Source organism: Bufo bufo, chromosome 5, assembly GCF_905171765.1.
Source record: "Bufo bufo chromosome 5, aBufBuf1.1, whole genome shotgun sequence".
In the NCBI taxonomy this organism is placed as follows: Eukaryota; Metazoa; Chordata; class Amphibia; order Anura; family Bufonidae; genus Bufo; species Bufo bufo.
Window position 1 is genome coordinate 248391907 of NC_053393.1, and position 12564 is coordinate 248404470.

The following is a 12564-nucleotide window of genomic DNA, read 5'->3' on the forward strand; positions in this document are numbered from 1 at the left end:
ACCCTGTGCCATTGGCTGCAACACAACCCTAAAGAATAATTTATCCACCCACATGCTTAATGGTTGGAAAGGTGTTCGAGTTCTGTGCCTTTTTTTCTCCAAACATACCTTTGCTCGTTGTGGCCAAAGAGTTATATTTTAACCTCATCAGTCCACAGGACTTCCAGAATGCATCAGGCTTATTTACATGTTCTTTTGCAAACTTATGACGCTGAATTTTGTGGTGAGGATGCAGGAGAGGTTTTCTTCTGATGACTCTTCCATTAATGCCATATTTGTGCGGGTGTTATCGAAGAGTAGAACAATGTACCACAACTCCAGAGTCTGTATAAAAAATTCCTGAAGGTCTTTTGCAGTCAAGCAGCTGGTTTTGATTTCCCTTTCTAGCAATCTTACGAGCAGCTGTCTCTGAAATTTTTCTTGGTCTTCCAGAACTTCTCTTGACCTCCACTTTTCCTGTTAACTTTCATTTCTTAATTACATTTTGAACTAGGGAAATGGCAACCTGAAAATGCTTTGCTATCTTCTTATAGCCTTCTCTTGCTTTGTGAGCCTCAACCATTTTCATTTTCAGAGTGTTAGGCAGCTGCTTAGAAGAACCCTTGGTTGCTGTTTTTTGGGGAAAGGTTAGAGGATTCTGCGTATTTATGAAGCTTTGAAATGTGCATTACCTGACCCTTCCTAACGACGATTGTGAACAAGCCTAACAGGTTATTTAAGGTCTGAGACTTTGGTCAAAGTTATCTGAGCACCAAAATCTCCTTGGGTTCCTATACTTTTGCAAGGTACTCCTTTCCCTTTTTCACTGTAAAATTGTACAAATCCAAAATAATACATTGATATTGATACGATATTTTGAAAGTGTGTTTCATATTTAACCTTATGCCTTTTGGAGATCATGTAATTTTTAACTTAACTGTTCATAGTAACAGTAATTTTGACCAGGAGTGCCAAAACTTTTGCATGCAACTTTATTGCTGCAGTTTTTCCATTGTTGCACTGTAACGAAATATTGCAATATAACCAAAGACACTCCTCATTCAACATTGAAATTGCAGGATCAAGAAGGAAAAGCTGCAAGGTTATGGTGGTGTTACATGGGGCGAGGAGCAGCCAATTATTAGGAAGGAAGCATTCCTTCCCGACAACTGGCTGCTCGTTCAGTGAGGTGAAGAGCTGCATTTACATGCAGTGATCACCTCTACAGTACGAGGACGAGCGGTTGCTATCACTCGTCCTCATACACCTACATTGTTTCTGGGCGGTAGATTGCTGTTTAGACAGTACGATCTGCTGCCCAGAAACAATAATTTAGGTGCCTGCATGAATGACAGTTTCACTTGCTCCAAGCTTTTTTACTTGTCCCATCGACTGATCAGCTACAGCTTTAGACAGATTGTTGGGAATGAAGTTTGGAGGAATGTTCGTGCCTGATAATCTCCCCGACTATTGGGCTGTGTGAACCAGTCATTATGCTCGTGCTACTATGAACAACCTGGGTGGCCTAAACATGCTACCGTGGCGTGCAGTGTCTCTAAACTTGTCTCCCATCAGGCACATGTGGGAAGTCATTGGTCAGCAATTGTAAAGGGAACTGCCAGTAGATATTGATGATTTGCATGCTCAAGTGCATTCAGCATAGCAGAACATTCCTCAGACAACCATTAATAACCCAATTGATAGCATTTCAAGGATTGTAATTGCATGTACTTCTGTGTGTGTCACTCATACTCTGTATTGAATAAATCGGAAAATTTTGTTTCCATTTGTTATCATTTGCATATTATTAACCTGTCTATCGATCCTGTGATTTCCATAATTCAATGACTTTTGCTTCTTGGTTTTACAATTTCAGTTTTTAGGAGAGTATATTTGGTTATATACTGTAGTATGGCTATGGTTATATTGCAGCAATATATGGTTTATTCATACAATTATTGGTATTATCTGGTGTGGTGTGATTTAACAATTTACTGTATACCTGTAGTTGTCATGGTATTATTATTATTATTATTATTATTTTACAATGTCATACTTTATGTATACCTTTGAAAATAGGAGTTTCAAAAAGTATTTAAAAAAACTGTTAGTTACTATTTAACTTTAGGGTATAACCACACAGTGACATTTGTGCATTCAACTGTGCTGTGCATTTCTGCAGCAAAGCCTGGGCTAAAATCCATAATCTGTAATTGCCATAGTTGCATTGCAAAAGGTGAAATCCTCAGTGAAAATCCATAGCCTAAATTGGCATACTGAAAGCTTAAAATCCGCACCGCAGGTCAATATCTACTGTAGATTTCCTATACAGTGAGTATATGAGATTTTAATCTCATACACTTTGATGCTACTGTACAATGCTGCAGATTTTCTGCACAGAATTCTGCAGCAGAAAATTCTCATTGTTTATACTACATATAGCTATACATTTAGTGTAGCTTTCACAGTTTATGTCCGTGCAACTCATGCCGTTTAAAGGGATTATCCGGGTATAAATTTTTCCCTTTCCCTGTGCTTCACCTGTCAGGCTTTGCAACTTATTAATGTACTTGCTCTACTTTTTCTATCTTGCTCCGGAGATAGGGAGAAGGGTCATGTACTGTGCCCACTGTGGAGACTGGATTTCCTCTGATGTGACAACCAGGCCTCCTATGGTGCCCTCTGTCACTGAATTAAATGGGTCTGTCAGACCCATGGATCTTGCGCCACAAGCAGGGTAGGTAGAGTCTACTACTTGTCATATTGAGGCTGTGTAGGAGGAAACATTAACGCTGCGTGGGAGGATACATTAGGAGCAGGCAGCAAAGGGATGAAAGAAGGTTTAGTGGACTGAGTTTTTGGCCAAGAAAAGGGTGTAGTAGGTGTTTACATCTTTGCCTGATCTTACAGTGCACAGCACTATGAGAAGTGTTCTGGCTTCAGCTCATCTGTGCCCACAACCCAGAGGGTTGTAAACAATGGAGCACAGCGGGAGCATGGAGACTGAAATGAGGACTCAGAAAAGTTGACAGAGTTACAGGTTTACACAATTAAATTAAATTTTTAGGATCCCTCGAAAACCACTTTTATACGGCACAACTATGAGTGCATGCAATTTTCCAACCAGACACTCTATTTTCCAATACTTTGTATCTATCTGTGCGCTGAGTTTGGCTTTGGTACTGTATGTAGTGTATATAGGAAGCCTTGTTCTGCTACCATATGTAGTAAGCTTTTGGTTTGGACTGATTCACACAAAAGTGCTCAGTCTAGGAATCAGTCTGTGTGTCAGCCACATCTCCTTGGCCTACTGCAGCTCCCCTGACCCAAACTGTGTGTATCATTGTGTCAGTACACTGTAATAGCCTGTCATCAAATAGAGACTGTGAACAATAGTGGACGATGTTTCAAGGGTTCATCAAAGTTGTTTGAATCAGCCCTTCAGCTTGGTTCTGGTACCATATCTATGCAGTAGCTTGAGTTGGTACAATATCTATGAATTAATCTGTGGTCTTGTACCATATCTGTGTAATAATCTTGGTGCTCGTACTACATGTATGTAGTCTGTGTGGTTCTGTTACTGCGTCTGTGTAGTTGTCTTGGTTCTGTTATTGTATCTATGTAGTAAGTTTGGTACTGTATCTATGTAGTCAAGTTGGTTTTGGGTCTGTGTCTATGTAGTATGTGGTATTGGTACTGTATCTGTGCAGTATTAGACTGGTGGGGGCCTCTCATTCTTCTTTCAACCCAGGGCCCATGGTAACCTTAATCCGCCAGTGCAGACCCTGTACAGCAAGTACACACAGTCTCTGCAGTTCTGTAGTACAAACATTCAGGCAATCTGTGCCTCTGTGGAGTCACCATATTCTGCCTTGGAAGCAATTATTCCTAGAGATAATAACAGCACGTTGTGACATGCAATAAAACACATCTCCATTTTTTTTATTATGGGTATCGTAAGAATCAGTGAAAAAGAGAACTGTTTGAGCCTATGTGATCCTTAATATGGCTGTGTCCATAAAACCGTGGTCTTGGAAATAAGTATAATTTCAGAAAACGTATGACTTAAAGAAGTACTCCAGTTTTTTTTTCTTTGCCTATATAGTGCAGGATAGGCCATTATTTAAGAAATAAGGTAGAGGCTCTTGTGTATGACTTGTCTATACCTGTTTTATTTGATGTGTAATTTGTGGGTTGTCTGCAATCTTGATTCCTTTTTCCCCTCATAGACTACTTACAAAAAGTTAAGGATATTTGGCTTTCGGGTGAAACTTATGGAAAACGTAAGAAGTTCACGCTACAGTGATATATCATGGAAGTAGGGCATTTAAGTAGAAGCATGCAATGGTAATTTCCTCATCTCAAACTATTTATTGAAACAAAAGCCAACAACAGTGGTGGGTATAACTCCACAAACAATGTCAATGTCTCAAAAACTTGTCATGTGGCCTTGAGCATCAATTACAGCTTGACAACGACGCCTCATGCTATTCACAAGTCGACTTATTGTCTGCTGAGGCATGGTATCCCACTCTTCTTGAAGGGCGGTCCTCAGGTCACTGAAGTTCTGGGGTAAAAAGTGGTGAGTCTCTACGCAGCGACTCATCTGGGATTCAGGTCTGGATTAAGTGCAGGCCATTCCATTTTGAGGTACCCCAGTCTCCAGCAGCCATTCCCAAATGCGACCTCGATGAGCTGGCGCATTGTCGTGCATAAAGATGAAATTAGGCCTGAGTTGTTTATGCAGAGGCACAATGACTGGATTAATAATGTTAGTCAAGTAGTATGGGTTTGTCATTGTACTATTCACAAAGTGTAGGGCAGTTCTGTATTGACTAGACATACCTGCCCACACTATAATACCAACACCACTGAAGGCTTGTCTGGTGTCAACAGTGGCTGATGCATGCTTCTCTCCATGACGTCTCCAACATTGTTGGCGGCCTTAATTTCTGCTCAGAGTGAATCAACTTTTATTAGTGAACAGCACTGAGGCCCACTGGTCCCTTGTCCAGCACAGATGCTCCCTGGCCAATGCAAGACGATGACTCCTGTAGTTAGGTACCCTTCCAGGTCATCTAGCACACAGACCACTCTGATGTAAATAGTTTTGAATGGTCTGACGTGACACCTGGAGCCTCTCACCATCCTTAAAGAGGCTCTGTCACCACGATCAACCCTATTAAACCATACATACTGGCTGGTAGGGCTCATCATGCTGAATAAAACTGTACCTTTCTTTTGTCTGTATGTTAAACAGCTACAGATAAACCTGAGTTTTTATTCATATGCAAATGAGCAATTTGAGCACCCAGAGGCGGGGCTGACTCATCTGAGCACTGCTCTGTAACACCCCCTGTGCTCTGCACACTCTCCCATCCCTTTCATTGACAGGACTTGACATCAGGCTGAGGCCAGAGCTGTGTGCTAGCATGTAAATATCATATACACTATCTACTATAGCTTCACCACAATGAGATCTGCTCAGAAAGCTAATAAACATATTACTGCTTTATTCACTAATATACATATCACTTCTTTATTCCCATACAATGTATGATTATAAAAACACCAGTAATATGTGTCACTTACTTTCCTATGTGGTAATGTTGTAGATTGGTGGTTAAGTGATTGATTTTGCATGTAGAGATCACAGGTTTGAATCTTGGGAGAAGCATAAAAAAAAATTTCTTCCACATTTATCCCATAAGAAAAGTCTATGTCCTAATCATACTGAGAATAATGTATTTTTTTTTAGAAAGCTAATAAATATTACTGGTTTCTTTATAATTATATATTGAGTCTGTGAATTAATAGGTAATAGGCTTTAGCAGAAAAAAAACTCTATTCTCAATATAGTAAGGCGTTATTATTATTATTATTATTATTATGATGATGATATGATTGTATATTATAGTATAGCCCTTTAATATAGTTTTGAATAAGACAAAAAAAAAATTACAGGAAGAAAACTTACACCTCTTCTGGGATTTGAATCTAAGATCTCTATATGTATAGAAGACCACTATACCACTAAGCTATAAAATCACCACAAAGAGATACAGTATAGGTTTTTTCTAAGCTTATAAGCTAACACATATCACTGGTGTCTGTATAATCATATATTATGCCTGTGAATAAAGAAGTGATATGTAGATTAGCTTTCTGAGCAGATCTCAGTGTGGTGAAGCTATAGTACAGTATATGATAGATAGATGGTAGCACACAGCTCTGCCCTCAGCATGTCTAGCCCTGTCAATCAAGGGGGTGGGGGGAGTGTGCAGAGCACAAGGGGTGTTACGTAGCAGTGCTCACACGATTCAGCCCTGCCACCTAGTGCTAAAATTGTCATCCACTTCTATGCCTTTCTGTGAATCTTCCAGTCTCTCTATATCTCTGTTTCAACCTGCTGATGACACTTTGTGACACTCTAAGCTCAGGGGCCTCTTCTGACTGAGAACATCCTGCTTGAAGCCTCGCAATGGCAAGGTACTGTTGATCAGTTGTTAGGTGTCATCTTGGTCTCATGATGTCAAAATATGAACAGCATGATGAGGAGGACTGTTAAATACCAATTCTAATTGAACCATGACATTTATTGGGCAATTCATGGAGCAAGCACCTGTTGTGAATTTTGCCGTTAAGCTCCTTGTTAGAGAACAGCAAGTTGTGCAAAATGTACTGAAACATTGAACAGTTGGAGATGTGCATTCAAAAGTTTAAAGAAGGTTACACTAAGTTCACCTATAAAGGTTAGAGTGCATTTTAGGTTAATGCTGAAATTTCACCTACAAGCCAAATATCCCCACTTTTTGTGAGTAATGTATATGTTTTTCCTAATGAATCCTACATTTCCCATCTTGCCTGGCTTTGCAGAGACAGAGCAGGCGGTTTCACCACACTGCATTGCTCTGAGGCAGCAATGACAGATCAGTGAATCAGAACTGCTGTTCCCTCACACGGCAGGGTTTCCATGTTCTCCTATGTAATGCTGCCTGAGCCTGTTTGCCCACTCTGCCCTGTCATCTCTCTCCTGTGAGCTCTTACATGTAGGAGCCAGGGAAACCAGTGTGAAGCTACATGTCATAGAACTACACTGGAGACTACACAGATAGTATAGACAGGCAATGTGAGTCAGGAGGTTTATATTACTACTAATTATCTGCACTACTGGTCCTTTAGATAGGGGAGAAATTCTGGGGGTAATTTAGGCGGATCCACCGGTGCTTCTAAGGGTCCATTCACACGTCCATAATTTGGGTCCGCATTCGTTCCGCAATTTGCGGACCCATTCACTTTCAATGGGGCTGGAACGGATGCAAATCCACATTTCCTGGATCCGCATCCGTATTTTCGGGATCTGCATCCATTTTTTCGGGATCCGTTTTTTCGGGATCCGCAATTTCGATCCTGGAAAAAATAGAACGTGTCCTATTCTTGTCCGCAATTGCGGACCAGAAAAGGCATTTTCTATCATAGTGTCTGTGATGTGCGGATCCGCAAGTTGCGGATCGCACATTGCAGGTGTCCGTGTTTTGCGCAATTTGCGGATCCGCAAAACACTTACGGACGTGTGAATGGACCCTAAATGTAAGACAGATTCCTAGCTGTCTTACATTTATGCCTATTGCACACGACCGTATGGCTTTTTCAGTGTTTTGCACGGATCCGTTGTTCCGTTTTTTGCCTCCGTTGTGTTTCCGTTTCTGTTCCGTTTTTTCCGTTCCGTTTTTCCGTATGGCATATACAGTATACAGTATTTACATAGATAAAATTGGGCTGGGCATAACATTTTCAATAGATGGTTCAGCAAAAAACAGAACGGAAACGGAAGACATACGGATGCATTTCCGTATGTGTTCCGTTTTTTTTGCGGACCCATTGACTTGAATGGAGCCACGGAACGTGATTTGCGGGCAATAATAGGACATGTTCTATGTTAAAACGGAACGGAATAACGGAAATATGGAAACGGAATGCATGCGGAGTACATTCGTTTTTTTTTGCGGAACCATTGAAATGAATGGTTCCGTATACGGACCGTATACGGAACGCAAAAAAGTAAACGGGAAAAAAAAACGTGTGCAAGAGGCCTTAGACCATTTTCTATGCCTAAACCAGGCATAGAAAATGGTAAATGAGACGGGCCTTCTGGCCCATCTCCTTCCCTGCCCACGCCACACCCACTTTTATAGACCTGGTGTGGGCAGAGAAAAGTCACAGATTGCGGCGCAAAGGTCCTTTGCGCTGCAATCTGCGCCAGAAATATGCCTAATATAGGTGTGTTTCTGGTTAGTAAATGACCCCTCTATATCTCCAACTGAATACAAAGATATACAGAGGAATGTGGGGAGGGGCCTGAGGGGTGCCTGGAGGGATGTTATTGGTGGTGATGATCCTGTAGTTTACAGGACGTCAGCCACATGGGACAGACTGAGTTCCTGTTTACATATTAAATTACAATCCTGCTAGGCCCCATTCACATGTCTGTAACGTGTTCCGCGGATCCGCAAAACACGGACACGGCAATGTGCGTTCCGCATTTTGAAGACCGCACATCGCCGGCACTAATAGAATATGCCTATTCTTGTCCACAATTGCGGACAAGAATAGGACATGTTAAATTTTTTTAGGGAATGGAAATGCGGACCCGGAAGTGCGGGAACGAAATTGCCGACGTGTAAATGGGGCTTAAATTATGTGTGGGCAGTCCATGCCATAATACAGAGTTTCAGCTGCAGATTTCAATCATCGATTAAAAAACAAATCCATCAGTGGCTCATGGTTCAATGAACAGATGTGCCTGTTTCTCCAGAGCTAGGAGTGCTCTTTGTACCCTACCTTCACTCTGGTACTAGATGAGGGTTCAGGAGGAGCCCCATTAACATAAAATTCACTAATAGGGTATTTAATGAGTTGGCTAGCCTTTAGCAGTTGTGTGAACCCTTTTTAGAAGCGGTAAGGAGGTTACACATTTCTGCATATAATTCTACAATTTGCCACCTTCTCCATATACAGTATGTCATTTACCAAATACACTATATACTTTACAGATTTGATGTCAAACAGTATTGCTAAAAAATTTTTATAATTAAATGCAGGTGAAAAGCGATTAATTCGATGCAGCAGTGTTTCATCGGAGGAAGTTTTGACAACTGATGATGCTGGATCTGTAAATAGTTACACAGAGGATTCGGGCATTGTGAGCTCTCCATCAGACAGCACCTCTCTAGATTTGCTAAATTATAGCAGCAAAAGAAGAGATAAAGCTGACAATCAATTGGATGAATGCAAGTCATCTACAGACAATGTGCAGCCTGCCAGAGCAGAATCCTTTAACAGCGAGGACTCATGGAGGCTAAATACAAGGTATTTATATCCACCAAATATAAACACTTATTAAATTTTTTTTTTTTTTTTTGGGGGGGGGGGGGTTTAAACAAAATGTCTCCATGAAGTTGCAGTTCAATCTGCAAGCAGTGTGTTATGGAGCAGAAGGAATTGAACAGATTGATATATATTTTTATGGGAAAGGATCCAGTAAAACCTGTAATCTATTCATGTAAATACCATGCTCATCCTTGGCTTCGGGGGCCTAGGGGCAGTCCTTTCAGTGATTGGCAGCTATCTCTCTCTGCAAACTTACGTAGATAGGGAAAGATGTCATTTACTGACTGGGCACTGGACTCCAAAATTGCATGAATAAAATACCAGTTATACTAAATCTTTTCCTATAAAAGTATATATTAGTCTACTCAGCTGCTCCTCCTCTATAACATACTACAACAAACAACATTTTCATGGTGACAGGTTCACTTTAGTGCACCTTTTCTTAAAAAGTCTGTTGGTACTAATGACACAGTATATATTTATGTTTATGCACATTATATAAAATCAAATGTTTTTATATTCATTATAAAAATATAGCTAACCCAGCAAGCACCTTGACGAGTTGTTCACACTTCTGACAGTCTGTTCTGGCAGGAAACAGCCTGCTGGATTTCTCTGCATTCCGGCTTTCCAAGAAGCAACTGCATGTTTGCCGGGTTGCAGCCGGTTCTCCATCGATCTCCATGATAGTTAATAGTACCAGCAGGTGTTAGGTAGCATCTGGCATTGCAGGGTGAAGACATCTCTCCGGTAGGCTGCTCCCTGCCGGAACAGCCTGCCAGAGATCATTCGGATATTACATCAAACAGTGGGGTTCAACTATTGTGTCTTTTTCTTGGTGCAAGAGCAAAGTGATAACAGTGCTTGTTAAAAAAAAAAATCAATTTTTTGTTGACAGTGTTGACTTGGCTTTTTGGACAGTTAGTACCAATCAGACATTTATTTCTCATCAATGTGTGAAAACCACTTTAAATGAAATTGTGAAAGGATGGGCATCCATATAGGTTTTTCAGGTGTTCAGAGGGACACACACATAATAATGTTGTATTTTAGCACCATCTTTTTTCCTATTTATCCTGTAGAAAACATATTCATATTATCTATTTTTATGAATGCTGGTTCATCATTAGGATATGTCATTACATTATGATTGGTACGAGTCTGACCTTTGGAATCTCAACAATACTGAGAATGGAGGGGTTATCCCATGATTTATGTAAAAAATGAAAATCATATAAAACATGCCAAAACTCTTTTGAACAAAACTACAACCAGCCCTGTACCTCACATGGATCCAGGGAACTCCCCATTCATTGCTCCAATTGCTATGCTAGATGTTCATTAGACTGGCAGCTCGAAGGGTGTCTATTTTTTCTGCAGCTCTGTCCCTATAACTGTCACAGCTTTCAGAGACAAATCATCCTGTATCAATGCCTTTGCTTCCTCTCTAAGAGAACCCTCACTGATCTCTAAAATTAGGACATAGAGGGACACTGACAGAGTGCTATGAGCCTATGAGCCCTCCTTTAGTCCATCTTCAGGAGTGACAGCACTCTATTTCAGCATTTTTAACTTCTCATTTTAGTGATTAGCAGGGATTTCAGCAGTCAGACCCACACAGCTACAAACCTTTGATACACTATGTCACTATGACATATCAAAAGTTTTTACTGTACTTTAATGTCCCGTTCTTCTCAAACAAAAATGGAATCATGATGCAGTCTGAAGAGCACAACTGACTGATCAGTTGTGCTTTGACCAGATAGAGAATGTTCTCCTAACAAAACAACACACTTGCTGTACTAGTTCACTGAAGAAATTGAGCACTGTACATATTCTCCTTGTCCTAGCGAAGGTCTGTGTCTGGCACACACATCTCTCTGACTCTGTCCAGTTTTGGAAGTCAATAACATAATTGTAAGTGCAAACTGCAGCACAGAAGAGAAAATAGCTTCAGAACCTGAACAACATGCTCTTAAGCCTGACCTGCAGCTCTATAAATCAGGTGATTCTGTAAAGGCTGTTCATTTATTTCCTTTATACCATATTTTTTAATGATATTATTCACAAATGAGGGTTGATTAGCAACAGAGTGATGCCAAACCACCAGAATGCAAGACAAACAATATATCAGGATGACTGGTATGAAAAAATTATTAAAACTTAACCTTTTCGAATTGCTTTAACATTTCAATGTGTATTGTACACAAAATTGCTTATATACATATACAACCTCTGACAGAACCTGTCATATGACTACCTGTGTCTTTTTCTCTATCAGTCACCTTACCATTAGTCTCTCCTAACGTCAATAATAAACTATCAGAAGCCTTTTTAAGAGAAAAAAGAGACAAACTGTATACGACAGTGGTTTGTATGCAAACAATAATTAAAACCTAAAATTTACTTATAAGGGGTTTAAACGACCCGATTGTCGGGCAGATTATCGGGAACAAGCATTCCTATGTCTGCTCATTCCCAACAATCTGCCTGTCTAAAGGTACAGCCAATCAACCAATGAATGACTAGAATGCTCATTCATTAGGTGAAACTGTCATTTGTGTAGGCAAGTAAATTATTGTTTCTGGGAAGCACTCTGTGTGAGCATCTAAATGCAGGGCTTCACTCCCACTGAACGAGCAGCCAGTTGTAGGGAAGGAACTCTTCCTTCATGATAATCGCTGCTCCTCTGGCCGTGTAAACCCACCATTAATCTATTAAAAAGCCTGTATTTTTTTCACACATAAAATACACAAAAAAAGTTAAAAAACTAAAACAGAAGATACAATTCGGGGCACTCCAATTAAATATTACCGGTATAGATTGGAATAAAATCACATTACAGTATTAAAATATATATCATGTAGTATGACGGCAATAGAGCACCTTTATGCCCGTTAAGGGAGGAGACTGGTCTCCCTGGACAGTAGATAAAGTGAAATATATGCAATACTCCTAGGTGCTGCAGACCATCATACTAGACCTATATTGAGGAGTTCAGTACCAATTGCCAAAGAAAACACGTACCAACCATTCAACCCTTCTTGGAGTACATGTATCTCCCCCCATTACGGCCTCTTAGAGACAGCGAGAAGTTCCTAGCTGGGGTGTCCTTTTTGGGGGGATCAATCAGTGGTAGAAATGACTAATAGGCTCATCTCAACTCTTCAACTAACCTTTAACAACAGGGTCAAC

The 12564-nt window shown here is 40.4% G+C and overlaps 1 protein-coding gene across 4 annotated transcripts in view; it reads left to right on the plus strand.

The window, feature by feature from the left end:
- The window catches only part of COBL (cordon-bleu WH2 repeat protein), a 586878-nt gene that overhangs the window by 478607 nt on the left and 95707 nt on the right, over window positions 1-12564 (plus strand). For all 4 annotated transcript variants that reach the window (XM_040433733.1, XM_040433731.1, XM_040433734.1 and 1 more), the window contains one exon: window positions 9081-9348. In XM_040433733.1, coding sequence (XP_040289667.1) covers window positions 9081-9348 — 268 coding nt within the window. The remainder of the gene's footprint in view (window positions 1-9080; window positions 9349-12564) is intronic.